The following is a 20,335-nucleotide window of genomic DNA, read 5'->3' as shown; positions in this document are numbered from 1 at the left end:
GGATCTATGTTCCATGGAGGCGGGGCCTGTTGGCTCCCACCTGTAATCTCAGCACTTCGGCAGGCCAAGGCAGGAGGATTGCTTGAGCCCAGGAGTTTCAGACCAGTCTGGGCAACACAGCAAGATCCCATCTCTAAAAAAAAAAAAAAAAAAATTTAGCCAGACACAGTGGTGCATGCCTGTAGTCCCAACTATTTGGGAGGCTGAGGCAGGAGGATCATTTGAACCTGGGAGGTCAAGGCTGCAGTGAGCCGAAATCATGCCACTACACTCCAGCTTGGGTGACAGAGTGGGACTGTATCCCCCAAAAATAAAATATTTTCAGTCCCCTCTATTGGGTATTAATAGGTAGGTCTTTCAAATCTAGACGTCAAAGTCCTTGAGTTCTGGGAAATTCCCTTGAATGATTTAATTTTTTCTTCTCTTGCTGGAATTCCTGTTGATTGGATACAGGACCTCCTGGATGGTCATCTAACTGTCATCATTTTTCTCTCCAGTTTTCCACCGGTTTTTCGCCCTGGTCTTGAGAGATTTATTCAGAACCAAACTTTCTGCTAACATTTTCGTGTCAGCTTTCCTGTATATATATTTAATGTAAAGGAATTCTTTTTCTCAGAATGATCCTTTTTAAATTCTATCCTGTTCTTGTTCACGGTGCAGTATCTTCCCTGCTGGGTTATTCACAGTTTTGTTTTGGAGGTTTTGCTTTTCCTTGCATCATGTGCTGCTTCCTCCAGGTTCCTTTCACTAGTTGATTTATTTTGATTTTCCTCCTAGGTCTGGACATTCTTGTTTGTCTGTGTTTAAGAGAAAGCCCTCAAAAGTGGGGTGGCCCTCTGCGGGGTGCTGCCGTGGGGTGCCGTGGTTCAGCCTGGAAGTTGGCCTGTCTCCTGAGGTCTTCTGTCTCCTGTCTGGAGGATGTGGGCCTGGCTGCCAGGTTTCCGGGAGTCGAGAGAGAAGCGGGCTGGCGGGCCTCGGCATCCTACGTGCAGTCCTCCTATGGCCTGTGTTCTCAGTGTGGTTCTCTGCCACCTCCCTCTGTCCCCTGTGCTTCACGCCCCCTCCTCCTTCCCCCTGAGTTTGGATAATTCATGTCTTCTGGTAGTTTCCTGAGAAAGGGGATGTGTCTAGAAATGCCCTTTTTTCTGACATATATCTGTGGCCTCCAGTCCACACACCCCTCTGCATTATCTTTTCTAGAAAATAAAGCATCTGTTGGCTGCTGGGGTGAAGGAGGGGGTCCACCTGCTGTGTCAGGGCATTGGGGTGACAGTGTGCTGGATGGACCACGTCTTTTTTTTTCTTTTTTGAGACACAGTCTTGCCCTGTTGTCCAGGCTGGAGTACAGTGGTACAGTCTCGGCTCACTGCAACCTCCGCTTCCTGGGTTCAAGTGATTCTTGTGTCTCAGCCTCCCTAGTAGCTGGGATTACAGGCATCCACCACCACGTCCGGCTAATTTTTTGTATTTTTAGTGGAGATAGGAGTTTGCCATGTTGGCCAGGCTGGTCTCGAACTCCTGACCTCAAGTGATCCACCCGCCTCAGCCTCCCAAAGTGCTGGGATTACAGGCGTGAGCCACTGTGCCCGGCCTGGACCGTGTCTTAAACAGACTTTGAACCCAGTCTTCCTTATTTCATCACCACCTCCCAGTTTGCAGTGACCTGCACAACGTGTGTCTGCTTTTTGGGAATCCTGTGACATAAAACGCTCAGCTCTCAGCACTGCCCACTGTGGCCCCAGGACTCCATGCTGTCAGGCCTCATATGTCATTTACCACGGGTGCAGCTCGTTCTCAGCTTCTAAAATTCTGTTCCTGTTATCCTGTTCACTATTCCTCCTCCTGTCCTTGTCAGTTTATGACTTTTTATTTTTTTCTGAGACGGAGTCTCACTGTGTCACCCAGGCTGGAGTGCTGTGGCGCAATCTCGGCTCACTACAACCTCCGCCTCCCAGGTTCAAGTGATTCTCCTGCCTCGGCCTCCTGAGTAGCTGGGATTACAGGTGTACTCCACCACACCTGGCTAATTTTTGTATTTTTAGTAGAGACTGGGTTTCGCCATGTTGGCTAGGCTGGTCATGAACTCCTGACCTCAGCTGATCCTCCTGCCTCAGCGTCCCAACATGCTGGGATTACAGGTGTCAGCCACTGCGCCCAACTAGTTTATGACTTTTTAAATACAATTTATATTCTGTCATCGGAGTGGGGTTTGGCAAAGAGAGTAAATAGATGCGTGTTTTCACATGGCCATCTTTACCCAGAAGTTATGATGCTTTCTTTATCATGAATATTGGTTAACAAGGCCAAGCCGGGAGGGGAAGACCTGTGAACTCTTCCCAAGAAAGAAATCCTAGCAGCTGTGTGCTCTTGAGTTCACGCAGAGAAGTGAGGAGAGTAAGTCTTAGGAAGGCGAAATCAAATGGAATCATGATTAGAGCTTTGACTTCTGACATTTTCTTTTGGTTTCTAAAGTGGACTTTGGAGAACTTGCAACAAGACACTCACAAGACCTCAGCAGTAAAAGATTAAACGAAGCCGTGACGGTGAGACCGCCCACCTCCTCAGACTCACAGAGGGAAACGCATTACCACCTGAGCTCCCAGGTCCGAGAAATGGCTGGAAAGATCCACTTGCTCAGAGACAGCCACATCTTCCAGATCTTTTGGCGGAAAGCCGCAGAGCCACTGAGTGAGCCTCGGGAAGAACAGGAAGCCGCAGAGTTGCTGAGCGAGCCCGAAGAAGAATCAGAAAAGCACATCCTTGAGCTTGAAGAGGTGTACGACTATTTGTATCAGCCTTCTTACAGAAAGTTCATTAAACTGTACCAGGATCTAAAGTCAGGAGAGGTCACCCTTGCAGAGATTGATGTCATCTTCAAGGACTTTGTGAATAAATACACGGACCTGGCTTCAGAACTTAAGATCATGTGCACTGTGGACCACCAGGGCCAACGTGATTGGATCAAGGAGCGAGTCGAACAGATCAAGGAATACCATCACCTGCACCAGGCCGTCCACGCAGCCAAGGTCATCTTGCAGGTCAAAGAGAGCTTGGGACTGACCGGTGACTTCAGTGTTCTCAACACTTTACTAAATTTTGTAAGTTATTTGCTAGGGACTGTGGGGGTTGGGAGGAGCATCCTGCCTCAGGCTCTTCAGGAAGCTTGGGCTTTGTGGCTTTGAAAAGCGGGGTGGATGACTTAGAGCTTCCGTCAGGGGTTCCTGTGTGTGTGGTACTTGAGGCCTGAATATCCCAAGGGCTTTGTTTTTACCTTTGTTTATAAATAAATTCCCTACCTTAGCCAGAGTGAGTTTTCTTGGGTCAGTATGAAGATCAAGAACTCAGGAAAGGGCAACATTCCTCTTTTCATAACCAGGCATTTGTAAAGGGTCATAGGCTCTCTTCAGGTTACAGAAGCCAAAAAGAAAACCACTTTGTCAACGGCCCAGCTGCATCTCCCAGTTCCACCCAAAAGCCGTAAATCAGTTGTTTCTGTTAGAGTCTTATAAGAGGTGAGTCTTTTGCTTTATTTTTTATTTTTTTTTATTTTTTGAGACAGAGTCTTGCTCTGTCCCCCAGGCTGGAGTGCAGTGGCGCGATCTCAGCTCACTGCAAGCTCTGCCTCCTGGGTTCACGCCATTCTCCTGCCTCTGCCTCCTGAGTAGCTGGGACCACAGGCGCCCGCCATCTCGCCAGGCTAATTTTTTTGGTATTTTTTTTTTAGTAGAGACGGGGTTTCACCGTGTTAGCCAGGATGGTCTCGATCTCCTGACCTCATGATCCGCCCGCCTCGGCCTCCCAAAGTGCTGGGATTACAGGCGTGAGCCACTGCGCCCGGCTGAGTCTTTTGCTGTTTGTGTTTTTAGGTAGAATGAGATAACGATTAGAATTTAGCATAAAAGCTGGAAATCACAGCCAGGCACAGTGGCTCACGCCTGTAATCCAGCACTTTGGGAGGCTGAGGTGGGCAGATCACCTGAGGTCAGGAGTTTGAGACCAGCCTGACCAACATGGTGAAACCCCATCTCTACTAAAAATACAAAAATTAGCCGGGCGTGGTGTCAGGCGCCTGTAATCTCAGCTACACGGGAGGCTGAGGCAGGAAAATCACTTGAACCGGGGAGGCAGAGGTTGCAGTGAGCCGAGATAGTGCCATTGCACTCCAGCCTGGACGACAGAGTGAGACTCCATCTCAAAAAAAAAAAAAAAAAAAAAATCTGGATTCACACCCATTTACACTTGAACCCTAGTGCATGTCCTTGAGGAAGCAGCTTCTCTGGGCCTTTACTGATAAAGCAGAAAAAGCAACAGTAGTTACCTGGTGGGGTTATGTGAGGAACTGATTTTACAGTCCACATAAAATGCTAAGTGGAATGTCAGGTTCCCAGGAATCACAGTTACTCTTCATCAGGGAGAAACAGCCGTGGGGGTTAGATCATCCAATTCAAGGGTAAGAGCTCGGTGTGCCTGTTGTCACAGCAGTGGCAAGTCTAGGCATTGAGGGAGGGTGGGGCTGCTGCGATGGTCGGTGCTTGCAGCTCACAGATTCTGGGGTTCTGGTTCATGAGTTCCAGTCCACAGTAGAGCTTTTTCTTGCAGACTGATGACTTTGACAATTTTGGCCATGAAACCCTGGACCAAATCAACCAGGAGCTCATCCAGGCCAAAAAGCTGCTCCAGGACATCAGCGAGGCCCGGTGCGAGGGGTTGAAGGCTCTGTCCCTGAGGAAGGAGTTCATCCGCTGGGTCCGGGAGGCTCTTGGAGGTAAAATCAGCCTTTGGGGTTGCCTGGAAGTCTGGAGAAAGTTTTCAGATGGCGCACTGTGTGGCGTTCCTAAACTCTTCGGCAATATCTCCCTTTGGCCAAGGGCTATGTGAAGGCCAGGCAGACATTGCCTGCATGTTTTAAGGAGATGGGCATTGCTCACAGAGTTCACATCGGTACAGTATCTCCTTGTGCTGGTGTAAAAGCCACTCACTTTGCCACACCCCGCCACTTCGGATGCTGTAAATGACTCAGGTTCCTTTTCCTTAAAATCTTGCCCCCCTTCAGCTTTTTCTTCCAGTAGATTTTTTACTGGAGGACAAGGGGAGCTCTTGCCCACAGAGAGTTTTTTTTTTTTTTTTTTTTTTTTTTGAGACGGAGTCTTGCTGTGTCCTCCAGGCTGGAGTGCAGTGGCATGATCTCGGCTCACTACAACCTCTGCCTCCCAGGTTCACACCATTCTCCTGACTCAGCCTCCTGAGTAGCTGAGACTACAGGCACTCGCCATCACGCCCAGCTAATTTTTTGTATTTTTAGTACAGACAGGGTTTCACTGTGTTAGCCAGGATGGTCTTGATCTCCTGACCTTGTGATCCGCCTGCCTCGGCCTCCCAAAGTGCTGGGATTATGGATATGAGGCACTGCGCCCGGCCCTTTTTTTTTTTTTGAGACGGAGTTTCGCTCTTGTTGCCCACACTGGAGTTCAGTGGTGTGATCTCGGCTCACTGCAACCTCCACCTCCTGGATTCAAGCGATTTTCCTGTCTCAGCCTCCTGAGTAGCTGGGGTTACAGGCGCCCGTCACAACACCCAGCTAATTTTTTGTATTTTTAGTAGAGATGGGGTCTCACCATGTTGGCGAGGCTGATCTCAAACTCCTGACCTCAGGTGATCCACCCATCTTGGCCTCCCAAAGTGCAGGTGTGAGCAAGTACAGCTGTGAGCCACCACTCCCAGCCCCACAGATTTTTCTCACAACCTCTCCATCGAGGCTGTGCATTTCTTGGCAGCCTCTTCAGTTCTGTGGCTTAGATGTTGGCGGAGGAGAGAGGAAGAGGCAGAGGAGGCAGGAGGGGCACAGGCAGCAGTGCAGGTGTGCTGGGGGGTCTGGGGGCCACCACCTGCTGGATCGCAGGCTCTGGCTCTCTTGGGAGAGCTCCTGCTTTCAACGGTGGACTCTTTGGTCCACGCTGATGCACATCCTTTGATGAGTGATTTATCCGAGGGGAATGATCTGAGTGTTTCGTAGTTAATTGTGAACATGTTATTTACAGCTGAGCCTTGGTTTCTTTTTGTTTAAATGGTACTGTTTGGCCGGGCGCGGTGGCTCAAGCCTGTAATCCCAGCACTTTGGGAGGCCGAGACGGGCGGATCACGAGGTCAGGAGATCGAGACCATCCTGGCTAACACGGTGAAACCCCATCTCTACTAAAAAAAATACAAAAAACTAGCCGGGCGAAGTGGCGGGTGCCTGTGGTCCGAGCTACTCGGAGGCTGAGGCAGGAGAATGGCGTAAACCCGGGAGGTGGAGCTTGCAGTGAGCTGAGATCCGGCCACTGCACTCCAGCCTGGGCGACAGAGCCAGACTCAGTCTCAAAAAAAAAAAAAAAAAAAAAAAGGTACTGTTGTGTGGATTGAAGGAAACAGGGTACACAAAAGCACAGTACAGTGCCTGGGACACCGAAGTTACTGAGGAACGGCGAGAGATTGTTTAGTGGTATTAACAAACACTATAGGCTGGGCGTGGTGGCTCACACCTGTAATCCCAGCACTTTGGGAGGCCGAGGCGGGTGGATCACCTGAGGTCAGGAGTTGGAGACCATCCTGACCAACACGGCAAAACCCTGTCTCTACTAAAAATACAAAAAATTAGCCAGGCGTGGTGGTGGACGCCTGTAATCCCAGCTACACGGGAGGCTGAGGCAGGAAAATCACTTGAACCTGGAAGGCGGAGGTTGCAGTGAGCTGAGATCGTGTCACTACACTCCAGCCTGGGTGACAGAGTGAGACTCTGTCTCAAAAAAAAAAAAACAAACACTACAAAAGGTTAGGTGTTCTGGACTCTTACTGAAAGCAGAAAGTGGACAGAACCTTAAAAATGTATGAAATATCCATTTCAGCTTCAGTAAGGATTACTGCCCAAGACCGAGTCTTGTGCTATCACGGAATAGTCCCACGCTGACCTCCCCTCTTCTCTCCCCCAGGCATCAACGAGCTGAAGGTGTTTGTGGACCTGGCCTCCATCTCAGCGGGGGAGAATGACATTGACGTGGACCGGGTGGCCTGTTTCCATGACGCCGTGCAGGGCTACGCATCCCTGCTGTTTAAGCTGGACCCCAGGGTGGGCTTCGATGCATTCATGAAGCATCTGAAAGAGCTGTGGAAGGCTCTGGACAATGACCAGTACCTGCCCAGGAAACTGGTGAGTCTTATTCTGGCTCTAATGCAGATTACATTGAATACAGCGTGGCTTAGCAACATTAGGGGAGTGACTGCAAACGGTGGTACACCTGTGTGGTAGGTTTGTACACAGCCATTTTCAATGATATTTGAAAAGCTGTTCTTCCTAAATGGAAATTCACCATCTTGTTACTTAGAAAGCAGGATACAAAATGACATGACACATAGTAATCTCTAAGGTGCAAAACACACATGGAAAAAAGACAGAAAGGAAATAGGCTGAAATGTCGCCAGGAGTTTTCTCTGAATTGTTGTAATTGTCATTTTATTCTGTTACTTTTTGTTATTTTCTATAATTGATATAATATTTTATCAGAAAAAAGTAAGCATTTACAATTAGCCCGGCGTGGTGGTGTGCGCCTGTAATCCCAGCTACTCTGGAGGCTGAGACAGGAGAGTTGCTTGAACTCGGGAGGCGGAGATAGCAGTGAGCTGAGATCGCATCACTGCACTCCAGCCTGAGCGACAAAGTGAGACTCTGTCTCAAAAAACAAGAAAAGGAAAGAAAAAAGTAAACATTTAAATTTAAGTAAACTTCCTGTAGCAGGGTCTGAATTGACTTATGCAGCTTAACTAGATACCATATCTAGGTATGCTCTGCACATGGGTGGAGGAAGAAGTCACATATGGAAGGGCAGGTAAAGCTATGTTCATGTTTCTGCTAGAAACTCAGGAGAGTTTCCAAACAAAACCCTCTGTTGTCCTTTTTCCTGAACTCCTCTTACTGTACTTGGGGGCCACAGAAGGACACTGGGGACTTGGGACTCCCACAGCCATTGCTTCCAGCATCACTCCCTGAGGGTTCTCTGCACTGGGGACCTGGCAGAATGATGGCGTCTGGTGGAGAGGCAGACGGGCAGCTGCTCATTCCCTTCTACTCCTCCACAAATATAAGCCAAGTGCCCCCACGTGCCAGCCGGGACACCAGGCACTAGAGGAAATGTGGGTGAACAGCGAGTACAAAGCAGCACTGAGTGACACATCACGTTGTCAGGGTGGCACCGCACCTGGTCCAGCCGGGGCGCTGGGTGGGCGACTGCGTCCTGAGCCCTGGGGAAGCGTGGGGAGAAGGCTGTGCAGCGAGGCAGAGGCGGGAGGCCGACCGCAGGAGGGAGAAGGGCAAGATGCTCTCTCCAACTGTGGCCCGTGTTCTCCCCTTTTGTCCCCACAGTGTGACTCTGCCAGGAACCTGGAGTGGTTGAAGACTGTGAAGGAGAGTCATGGGTCTGTGGAACTCTCATCCCTGACCCTGGCCACGGCCATCAACCAAAGAGGCATGTATGTGATCCACGCACCCAAAGGTGGCCAAAAGGTGAGCGGTCCCCACCCCTCGGTGCAGCTGCCGCCTGTCTGCGGGCTGCTGCCAGTCCGGGGCCTCTGCCCCCAGGAAAGCGACTTCTCGCCTGTGCTCTTCACAGATTTCCCCAGACACGGTTCTGCACTTGGTCCTTCCTGGGATCCCTGGCAGCCACGAGGAGCCACGGGAGTACTGTTTAGAGGAGCTGAAGGAGCTTTTGAACAAGTTGATGCTGATGTCTGGCAAGAAGGATCATAACAACACGGAAGTGGAGAGGTTTTCAGAGGTGAGGACGCATCTTTGCAGCGGCGCTAAGCTGGTGGCATCATCTCATCCGTGGGGGCTGGGTACCCCCAAGAACACGGAAAGGGTTTGACTTGGGATTTGCGTGATAAGAAGGGCTCTGCTCTTAGGCCCATGGAGAGGAGAGCTGGCACATTTGCAGGGTGCATGGAACTCCAGTCTGTGGCCCCAGAGAGAGGTCTTAAGGCGGGCGGGCCCCTGGGTTAGTCCCTCCTTACGACCTGCAGGATGAACACTGCAAGCTGGCAGCCTGTCCACTGCGCTGAGAAGGAGGTCGGTCACCAGCAGATAGCCCTTAGAAAGACACTTGAATTGCCTCTCTCTGTAAATCGGCAAGAATCCAAATAACTAAGATTTAGATGGACAGAACAGAAGTAATCATATGGAGAATGGTGTACTCCATATGAATGGTTTACGTAACAGTCTCTCAATTTTATTATGGGTGCTTTCTTTAAAGTTGATTTGTACTTTACAAATGGTATCCTTTATCTCTGCCGGGCGCGGTGGCTCACACCTGTAATCCCAGCACTTTTGGCTCACACCTGTAATCCCAGCACTTTTGGCTCACACCTGTAATCCCAGCACTTTGGGAGGCCAAGGTGAGAGGATCATTTTAGCCCAGAAGTTCATGACCAGCCTGGGCAACATAGCGAGACCCTGTCTCAAAAAGTATGAAGTTTTTTTTTTCCCAATTAAAAAAAGATAATTAAAAAAAATTAAAACAGCCTGGGCACCATGGCTCACACCTGTAATCCCAGCACTTTTGGCTCACACCTGTAATCCCAGCACTTTGGGAGCCCGAGGCAGGCCTATCACTTGAGGTCAGGAGTTTGAGACCAGCCTGGCCGATATGGTGAAACCCCGTCTCTACCAAAAATACAAAAATGCATGGTGACAGGTGCCAGTAATCCCAGCTGCTCAGGAGACTGAGGCAGGAGAATGGCGTGAACCCGGGAGGCAGAGCAGCTTGCAGTGAGCCGAGATCACGCCATCGCACTCCAGCCTGGGCGACAGAGTGAGACTCCATCTTAATAAAAATAATAATTAGGCCGGGTGCGGTGGCTCACGCCTGTAATCACAGCACTTTGGGTGGCTGGGGTGGGCGGATCACGAGTTCAGGAGATCGAGACCATCTTGGCTAACACGGTGAAACCCCATCTCTACTAAAAATACAAAAAATTTAGCTGGGCGTGGTGGCGGGTGCCTGTGGTCCCAGCTACTTGGGAGGCTGAGGCAGGAGAATGGCGTGAACCCAGGAGGCGGAGCGGGCAGGGAGCCGAGATCGCTTCACTGCACTCCACTGGGCGACAGTGCGAGACTCCATCTCAAAAAAAAAAAAATTAAAACAAATTAAAACAAATGATACCGTTTATCTCTACAATGACTCTTTTCCTCATAGAGAGCCATCTTCTCGGGTGGGTTGTGTAGATGAGGAGGGCGGCCTTGTGAGCGCAGATCATGCAGTAGGCCCGTGGACAGGGAGGCCTGTGTGCTGTTGCAGAGCAGCGTGTCGCCCTCTCACGTGGCTCTGTGAGCCAACCTCGTGGTTCTTCGTCTCCAGGTCTTCTGCAGCGTGCAGAGGCTCAGCCAGGCCTTCATCGACCTGCGCTCTGCTGGGAATATGCTGTTCAGGACCTGGACCGCCAAGGCCTACTGCTCCCCCAAGCAGGGTGTGTCCATCCGAATGAACTTTGGCTTGGAGCTGGTGATGGAGCTGGTGGAGGGTGGAGATGTCACTGAGCTGCTGGCAGCCCTCTGCAGGCAGATGGAGCACTTCCTTGACAGCTGGAAGAAATTCGTGACCCAGAAGCGGACGGAGCACTTCTACCTGAACTTCTACACGGCAGAGCAGCTGGTTTCCCTGAGCACTGAGCTCAGGAAGCAGCCTCCCAGTGACGCCGCTCTAACGATGCTGTCCTTCATCAAAAGCAACTGCACCCTGATGGATGTCTTAAGGGCCTCTGTGGGGTGCGAGAGTGAGGCCGCCAGGTACCGTGTGAGGACAGTCACGGAGGAGCTCCCACTGATGCTCTTCTCGGAGTTCAGCCTGGCGGACAAGCTAAGGGTCATCATGGAGCAGTCCATGGAGTGCCTTCCTGCCTTCCTGCCCGACTGCCTCGACCTAGAGACCCTTGGCCGCTGTCTGGCTCACCTGGCGGGGATGGGTGGGTCTCCCGTGGAGCGGCATCTCCCGAGAGGTCTGCAAGTCGGCCAGCCCAACTTGGTTGTGTGTGGCCACTCGGAGGTGTTGCCAGCCGCCCTGGCTGTCTACATGCAAACCCCGAGCCAGCCCCTGCCCACCTACGATGAGGTGCTGCTCTGCACCCCGGCAACCACCTTTGAGGAGGTGGCACTGCTGCTGCGCCGCTGCCTGACCCCGGGCTCCCCGGGGCACAAGGTCTACAGCCTGCTGTTCGCAGATCAGCTGAGCTACGAGGTGGCGCGCCAGGCCGAGGAGCTCTTCCAGAAACTGTGCACGCAGCAGCACCGCGAAGACTACCAGCTCGTCATGGTCTGCGATGGGGACTGGGAGCACTGCTACCTCCCCTCTGCCTTCAGCCAGCATAAGGTCTTTGTCACCCCCCAGGCACCCCTCGAGGCCATCCAAGCCTACCTGGCAGATCACTACCGGGTCCCGAAGCAGACCCTGTCGGCGGCGGCCGTGTTCAAGGACCGCCTGTGTGTTGGGATCGTGGCCTCCGAGCGAGCAGGTGTTGGTAAGGAGAGCGGCAGGGTGGGCGGGCCCCGTCTCCCAGGGACTGTCCGGGGCCCTTCCCCCTCCAGCACATGAAGCCTGTCTGAGGGTGGAGAAACCGAGGCTCAGGGAGGGTGTGATTCATCTGTGGGTGTCAATCAGGGTCTGTGTCAGAACCAGGCACCCTGGTCACCTGGTCTCCCACAGTGGGCATTCCCTGGGCGCCCCATTCCCTTCCTCCTCTCAGCAAACATCTCTGCAGTGTACTTTTTTTCTTATGAGATGGCGTCTTGCTCTGTCAGCAGGCTGGAGTGCAGTGGCGTGATCTCAGCTCACTGCAACCTCCGTTTTCTGGGTTCAAGTGATTACCCTGCTTCAGCCTCCTGAGTATCTAGGATTACAGGTGCCCACCACCATGCCTGGCTAATTTTTGCTTTTTTTTTTTTTTTGAGACAGAGTCTCACTCTGTCACCCAGGCTGGAGTACAATGGCGTGATCTGCACCTCTCAGATTCAAGTGATTTTCTTGCCTCAGCCTCCCGAGTAGCTGGGACTACAGGCACACGCCAGTTCACCCAGCTAATTTTTTTATTTTTAGTAAATATGGGGCTTCACCGTGCTGGCCAGGATGGTCTCGATCTTTTGACCTCATGATCTGCCCTCCTCAGCCTCCCAAAGTGCTGGGATTACAGGCATGAGCCACCGTGCCCGGCCTAGTTTTTGTATTTTTAGTAGAGACAGGATTTTACCATGTTGGCTTGTCTGGTCTCAAACTCCTGACCTCAGGTGATCCACCCGCCTCAGCCTCCCAAAGTGCTGGGATTACAGGTGTGAGCCACCGCGCCCGGCCTGAAGTTTACTTCTTCTCCCCTTAAATGCCACTGGCCTCTTTGGGGTTGATGTTGGTCATGTGAGCGAGGAGGGTAGAACTGCTCTACTTGAAAAGAAAGCCGTGTCTCTTGACCCACCCTTCGTGTGCCATCTTGTTTCCCTTAAAAAGAAATAGTAGCTTCTGTTCTGTTGACTTTATCCTATCAGCAGTACCCCATCCTGCTGGGATGAACATTACTCTTCCCCTCCCTGATGAAACCTCTGCTTTTGCTGTGACTTTCATTAGCTAGTCATGTGACGCATAATGGAATTTCAGTCAACAGCAGACCACATATATGACCACAATCCCATAAAATTATAAAACTGTACTTTAAAAATTAGCCAGGCATGGTGGTGTGTGCTTGTGATCCCAGCTAGGGATCCCAGCTAGGAAGGCCGAGGCGGGAGGATCACTTGAGCCCAAGAGGTCGAGGCTGTGGTGAGCTGCAGTTGTGCTGCTGCACTCCAGCCTAGGCAACAGGGCAAGACCTTGGTCTTTTAAAAAAAGAGAAAGAAAGAAAGAACAAAAGATTATAATACCATATTTTTACTGTACCTTTTCTACATTTAGATGTTTTTATTTTTATTTTTGAGATGGAGTCTTACTCTGTCACTCAGGCTGGAGTGCGGTGGCATGATCTTGGCTCACTGTGGCCTTTGCCTCCTAGGTTCAAGTGATTCTCCTGCCTCAGCCTCCCGAGTAGCTGGGATTACAGGCACCTGCCACCACGCCTGACTAGTTTTCAGTAGAGATGGGGTTTTGCCATGTTGACCAGGCTGGTCTCAAACTCCTGACCTTGAGTGATCAACTGCCTCGGCCTCCCACAGTGCTGGCATTACAGGCCTGAGCCACCCTGCTTGGCCTGAATACGTTCAGATATTCAGATATTTGCCCCTGTGTCACAGCTCCCCACTGTACGTAGGATGCCTCTATGCTGTCATGGTTTGCAGCCCGGGGACAATGGGCTATTCCACCTAGCTCAGGTGTGTGGTTGGCTGTAGTGTCTGGGTTTCTGCACGCACACTGTGTGGTGTTCACAGCGACAGAGTCATTTCACAGTGCGTTTTCCAGAATGTGTTCCTAGTGTTAAGTGGCACAGGACGGTGCTTTGCCTGCTGTCATGTGGAGGCAGGAGGTGGTCAGGAGAATGAGTAGGTAATGCCTGGGAAATGTGAAGATTCGAGAGCGTATTTTTCAATCTGATGTGATGTTGCAGCAGTTTTGAATTTTATACAAAGAGAAGTTAACTTCTAGTGGATCTTTCTAGATTCTCTTTTTGTCCTAGCCCTGGGACCTAATTTATATATAATATATATAAATTTATATATATATTTGTATATAATATATTTAAATATAATACACATAAAAATATATATTTATATATATTTTTATATAATATATAAATATGTATTTTTAATATAATATATTTATATATAATATATAAAAATTTGTATATATTTATATATAATATATATTTATTTATATTATATATATATTTTATATAATATGTTTTATATATAATATATAATATATAATATATTATATTTACATATATTTATGTTTACATATAATATATATTTATATTTATATAAATTATATATACAAATATATAAATATAATATTTATATATATTTATATATATTTATATTTATATTTATTTATATATAATATATATTTATATATTTATATAAATTATATATAAAGTATATATATATATATATATATATATATATATATATATTTTTATATATATATATATATATATATATATATAATTTATTTATTTATTTTTTTAGACAGAGTCTCGCTCTGTCGCCCAGGCTGGAGTACAGTGGCGTGATCTCTGCTCACTACAACCTCTGCCTCCTGAGTTCAAGCTATTCTCCTGCCTCAGCCTCCTGAGTAGCTGGGATTACAGGTGCCCGCCACCACGCCTGGCTGATTTTTTTTTTTTTTTTTTTTTTTTTTGAGACGGAGTCTCGCTCTGTAGCCCAGGCTGGAGTGCAGTGGCCGGGTCTCAGCTCACTGCAAGCTCCGCCTCCCAGGCTCACGCCATTCTCCAGCCTCAGCCTCCCAAGTAGTTGGGACTACAGGCGCCCGCCACCTCGCCCGGCTAGTTTTTTGTATTTCTTAATAGAGACGGGGTTTCACCGTGTTAGCCAGGATGGTCTCGATCTCCTGACCTCGTGATCCGCCCGTCTCGGCCTCCCAAAGTGCTGGGATTACAGGTTTGAGCCACCGCGCCCGGCCAGCCTGGCTAATTTTTTTGTTTTTTCAGTAGGGACGGGATTTCACTATGTTGGCCAGGCTGGTTTCGAACTCCTGACCTCAAGTGAGTCCCCTGCCTCGGCCTCCCAAAGTGCCAGGTTACAGGTGTGAGCTGCCGCGCCCAGCCCTAATTTCTATATTTTAATGTTACAGGAAAGTCTCTCTACGTGAAGAGGTTGCACGACAAGCTAAAGATACAGTTAAACAGGAAAAAGGTGCCTCTGAAAACGATTCGACTGATCGACCCTCAGGTGGATGAGAGCCAAGTCCTGGGTGCCCTGCTGCCCTTCCTGGACGCGCAGTATCAGAAGGTCCCCATGCTCTTTCATTTGGACGTGACCTCCTCAGTAAGTGCCCTCCAGCATCAGCTGATGGCCACATCAGTAAAGACGTGGTCCCCAAGTCCCTGCGTGACTCCTTCCCATGTATAAGAATTCCTCGTTTCCACACGCACAGTCCTATGAAGCTCAACAGCGGGAACACGCTCTGAGACGTGTGTTGTCAGGCAATTTCCTCCTGTGTGAGCGTCACGGTGTGCGCTTACACAAACCTAGACGTAAAGCCCACCACACACACAGGCTTCGTGGGACACACGGCGGCTCCTAGGCTGCATATGGCTGTTCTGAATCCTGAAGGCAGTTGTATAACGGCGTGTTTGTGTGTCTAAACATAGAAAGGGTACAGGGAAATACAGTATTAGGATCTTACGGGGCTGCCCTCGGAGACGTGGGCCGTTGCTGGCTGAACTGTTGATGTCGACCATCAAGATCATCGTGACAAAGAGCAAAATAAGGGGGGTCCTTGGAGTTGGGAGAACTCACCATCGTGTTGTGTGTTTACACCTCGTGCTATTCTGTCCTTAGGTGCAGACTGGAATTTGGGTGTTTCTTTTCAAGCTCCTCATTTTACAATACTTAATGGATATAAACGGGAAAATGTGGCTTCGGAACCCCTGCCATTTGTATATCATTGAAATCCTGGAAAGGAGGACGTCAGTGCCGTCGAGGAGGTCTTCAAAGCTGGTCTGTACTGTGGGGCATTTTCACCTGGTGTTGGGGGTCCTGGGGTCCTTCTGGTCTTACTGAAATGTAGCGATGTGTTTAGGTGACTCCATAGCTTTGCCTTACATACTGCAGCAGCTGAGTGTGGTGTTAGTAAAGAAAAGCCCATCTTTAAACTCATGTTTTAATCATGTCTGGGATAAAAGTACTCTTCTGTTAATTAGCAGTGTCTTCAATTTGTCTGTTCAATTCAGGCTTCATGCTGTATGCCCAGTCTGAATCCCAGCTGCACTCTGAATGTAGTAAATTCATCTGCTGAAAGAAGTCATCTTTCCTAATGCCAGCTAAGATGGGAAGGAGATGTTTGTCGTAAAAATTTCTTAGCAAAAGAGAGTTTTATGTTCACTCCCATACATACACACGTGTGCTTAGTGGAGAAACTTAGTTTTAGGAAGCTGGGCTAGAAAGTGATTTCCTGGCTCAGAATGCAGCTCCCACAACAATGCCTTACTTAACGTGCGAAAGATATTCTGTGTAAAAAAAGAGTATACAGAAAACTACATATTTTCAGTGCATTTTTCATAAAGGTCCATCCAATATAGATAACGTGGAGGGTTAAGACACAAAAGCATTTCTTAGAAAGTTTTCTTGTAACCATTTCATTCATGTCACTCCTTTCCAGCGTACACGTGTCCCCCAGTTCAGTTTTCTTGACATCTTCCCAAAAGTCACCTGCAGGCCTCCCAAAGAGGTGATAGACATGGAGCTGAGTCCTCAGAGGAGTGACACAGAGCCTGGGATGGATCGGTGGGAGTTCTGCAGCGAAACTTTCCAAAGACCTTACCAATATTTAAGACGATTCCATCAAAACCAAGACCTAGACATGTTTGAGTATCAGGAAGGCTCTGTCGAAGGCACCCCGGAGGAATGCCTCCAGCATTTCCTGATTTACTGCGGGGTAATAAACCCATCCTGGTCAGAGCTTCGGAACTTTGCTCGGTTCCTGAATTATCAGCTCCGAGATTGCGAGACCTCTCTCTTCTGCAATCCGAGTTTTATTGGCGACACGCTGAGAGGCTTCAAGAACTTTGTGGTGACCTTCATGATCTTTATGGCAAGAGATTTTGCCACACCAACACTCCATACCTCTGACCAAAGCCCGGGGAAGCACATGGTCACCATGGATGGGGTTAAGGAAGAAGATCTAGCACCCTTCTCTCTCCGGAAGAGGTGGGAGTCGGAGCCTCACCCATACGTTTTCTTCAATGACGACCGCACCACCATGACGTTCATCGGCTTCTATCTGCAGCCCAACAGCAAGGGCAGTGTCGACGCCATCAATCACTTGACTGGGAAGGTCATCAAGAGAGATGTCATGACCATGGACCTGTATCAGGGGCTGCTGCTCCAGAGGGTGCCCTTCAATGTCGACTTTGATAAACTGCCCAGACACGAGAAACTTGAGAGGCTCTGCCTGACCTTAGGGATCCGCTGGGCCATTGACCCGGACGAAACGTATGAGCTCACGACAGACAATATGCTTAAGATCCTTGCCATTGAGATGCGGTTCCGGTGTGGGATCCCGGTTATCATCATGGGAGAAACTGGCTGTGGCAAAACCAGGCTTATTAAATTCCTTAGCGACCTGCGGCGTGCTGGTGCCGATGCTGACACCATAAAGCTGGTCAAGGTGCATGGAGGAACAACCGCAGACATGATCTACTCCAGAGTCAGGGAGGCTGAAAATGTGGCCTTCGCCAATAAGGATCAACATCAGTTGGACACCATCTTGTTTTTTGATGAAGCCAACACCACGGAAGCTGTAAGCTGTATCAAAGAAGTCCTGTGTGATCGTACGGTGGACGGCCAGCCCCTGGCTAGGGACTCTGGCCTGCATATTATAGCCGCCTGCAACCCGTACCGGAAGCACTCTGAGGAGATGATCTGCCGTTTGGAGTCAGCTGGTTTGGGCTACAGGGTGAGTGCGGAGGAGACGGCCGACAAGCTGGGCTCCATTCCTCTGAGGCAGCTGGTGTACCGAGTCCACGCTCTGCCCCCGAGCCTGATTCCTCTGGTGTGGGACTTTGGACAACTGAGTGACGCTGCTGAAAAGCTCTACATCCAGCAGATTGTCCAGAGACTGGTTGACTCCATCAGCCTAGATGAAAACGAGACTCGCGTGATCACAGAAGTCCTCTGCGCCTCTCAGGGTTTCATGAGGAAAAGAGAAGATGAGTGTGGTTTTGTCAGCCTCAGGGACGTGGAGCGCTGTGTGAAAGTTTTCAGATGGTTCCACGAGCACAGTGCGATGCTCTTAGCGCAGCTGAATTCCTTTCTCTCCAAGTCCAGCGTCAGCAAAAATCACCTTGAGAGAGATCCCGTCCTCTGGTCGTTGATGCTGGCCATCGGGGTGTGTTACCACGCCTCTTTAGAAAAGAAAGATTCATATCGGAAGGCCATCGCCAGGTTCTTTCCGAAACCGTATGACGACAGCAGGCTGCTTCTGGACGAAATAACGCGGGCACAGGATCTTTTTCTGGACGGCATACCTCTGAGGAAAACCATCGCCAAGAACTTGGCCTTGAAGGAGAATGTCTTCATGATGGTCATCTGCATCGAGCTGAAGATTCCCCTCTTCCTGGTGGGGAAGCCCGGCAGCTCCAAGTCCCTCGCCAAGACCATCGTGGCTGACGCCATGCAGGGCCCGGCCGCCTACTCAGATCTCTTCCGCAGCCTGAAGCAGGTCCACCTGGTGTCGTTCCAGTGCAGCCCGCACTCCACCCCACAGGGCATCATTGGCACCTTCCGGCAGTGTGCCCGCTTTCAGCAGGGGAAGGACCTGCAGCAGTATGTCTCCGTGGTGGTGTTAGATGAGGTGGGGCTGGCGGAAGACTCGCCCAAAATGCCCCTGAAGACTCTGCACCCGCTGCTGGAAGACGGATGCATTGAAGACGATCCCGCCCCCCACAAAAAGGTTGGCTTTGTGGGCATCTCCAACTGGGCCCTTGACCCTGCCAAGATGAACCGGGGCATTTTCGTGTCACGCGGCAGCCCCAACAAGCGAGAGCTCATAGACAGTGCCAAGGGCATCTGCTCCTCAGACAGCCTCATCCAGGACCGAATCCAAGGGTACTTTGCGTCCTTTGCCAAAGCCTACGAAACGGTGTGTGAGAACCAGGACAAGGAATTCTTCGGGCTTCGTGACTACTACAGCCTCATCAAAATGGTCTTTGCTGCAGCGAAGGCTTCAAATAGAAAGCCTTCCCCGCAAGACATTGCACAGGCTGTCCTTAGGAACTTCAGTGGCAAGGATGACATCCACGCGTTAGACATCTTCCTGGCCAATTTGCCTGAGGCCAAGTGCTCAGAGGAAGTGAGTCCCCTGCAGCTGATCAAACAGAACATCTTTGGGCCCTCTCAGAAGGTCCCGGGTGGACAGCTGGAAGATGCTGAGTCCCGCTACTTACTCTTGCTGACCAAAAACTACGTGGCACTGCAGATCCTGCAGCAGACGTTCTTCAAGGAGGACCAGCAGCCGGAGATCATTTTTGGTTCTGGTTTCCCCAAGGACCAGGAGTACACCCAGATCTGCAGAAACATCAATCGTGTGAAGATCTGCATGGAAACAGGCAAGATGGTGGTGCTCCTCAACCTGCAGAACCTCTACGAGAGCCTCTACGACGCGCTCAACCAGTACTACGTCCACCTCGGCGGCCAGAAGTACGTGGACCTCGGTCTGGGGACCCACCGCGTCAAATGTCGGGTTCACCCCAACTTCCGCCTGATCGTCATTGAAGAGAAAGACATCGTGTACAAACACTTTCCCATCCCCCTCATTAACCGGCTGGAGAAGCACTATCTGGACATCAACACGGTGCTGGAGAAATGGCAGAAGAGCGTCGTGGAGGAGCTCCGTGCGTGGGTGGAGAAGTTCATCGATGTCAAAGCAGAGCATTTCCTGAACAGGCACAAGTACAGCCCCTCTGACGTCTTCATCGGCTACCACTCGGACGCCTGCGCCTCTGTGGTGCTGCAGGTCATAGAGAGGCAGGGTCATAGAGAGGCCTTGACGGAGGAACTTTACCAGAAGGTGGCTGAGGAGGCCAGACTGATCCTGCTGAACTGCGCTACGCCCGATGCCGTGGTCCGGCTGAGCGCCTCCTCGCTGGGCTCGTTCCCAGGGAAGTCGCTGTCACAGGAGTACTTCTACAGACAGAGGCACAACTCCTTTGCAGATTTCCTTCAGATGCACCTGCACACGACAGACCTGGAGCGCCATGCCATCTTCACAGAGGTGATTGTCTTTCTGCACTCGTACCCTATCCTCTGTCACCCGAGAGTCCTAAATCCCTAGCGTCAGGATTCAAGATTCCTCCCCCGGCAGTGGCTAGGGATCCTGCAGGCAGATGCTGAGACGCTGGGCTCTCCTCCGTGGTAAGTGTGGGGAGAGCCAAGTATCTATGTAGGTCCAGTTAACCAGGTGCTGAGTGCCTGGGTCTGTGCAGTGCGCCATGCCGGTAACAGCACCACACACGATGTTCACACCAACAAATGAAGTACCATGTTCCAGGACCGGGCCGAGGGCACTGGGGATGCAGAGATGACTCTGCAGCTCTTGTCCTTTGTTAGCATTAGGGAGTGTGGAGAGACCAGTACATGATCAGATGCCATCAATAT

At 50.2% G+C, this 20,335-nt stretch overlaps 2 protein-coding genes across 6 annotated transcripts in view; one reads left to right on the top strand and one right to left on the bottom strand.

Annotated features, from left to right (window-relative positions):
- The window catches only part of RNF213 (ring finger protein 213), a 322,271-nt gene that overhangs the window by 69,916 nt on the left and 232,020 nt on the right, over positions 1-20,335 (top strand). For all 5 annotated transcript variants that reach the window (XM_050763979.1, XM_050763977.1, XM_050763978.1 and 2 more), the window contains 9 exons: positions 2,473-3,098; positions 4,600-4,765; positions 6,969-7,186; positions 8,396-8,536; positions 8,643-8,807; positions 10,386-11,541; positions 14,811-15,004; positions 15,521-15,679; positions 16,341-19,952. In XM_050763979.1, coding sequence (XP_050619936.1) covers positions 2,473-3,098; positions 4,600-4,765; positions 6,969-7,186; positions 8,396-8,536; positions 8,643-8,807; positions 10,386-11,541; positions 14,811-15,004; positions 15,521-15,679; positions 16,341-19,952 — 6,437 coding nt within the window. The remainder of the gene's footprint in view (positions 1-2,472; positions 3,099-4,599; positions 4,766-6,968; positions 7,187-8,395; positions 8,537-8,642; positions 8,808-10,385; positions 11,542-14,810; positions 15,005-15,520; positions 15,680-16,340; positions 19,953-20,335) is intronic.
- Positions 1-20,335, bottom strand: part of EIF4A3 (eukaryotic translation initiation factor 4A3) — a 321,735-nt gene that overhangs the window by 212,834 nt on the left and 88,566 nt on the right. The gene's annotated exons all lie outside the window — the stretch shown is intronic.

This window comes from Macaca thibetana, chromosome 16 (assembly GCF_024542745.1).
Source record: "Macaca thibetana thibetana isolate TM-01 chromosome 16, ASM2454274v1, whole genome shotgun sequence".
Taxonomy (NCBI): Eukaryota; Metazoa; Chordata; class Mammalia; order Primates; family Cercopithecidae; genus Macaca; species Macaca thibetana.
This window is presented reverse-complemented; position numbering and strand designations above follow the sequence as displayed.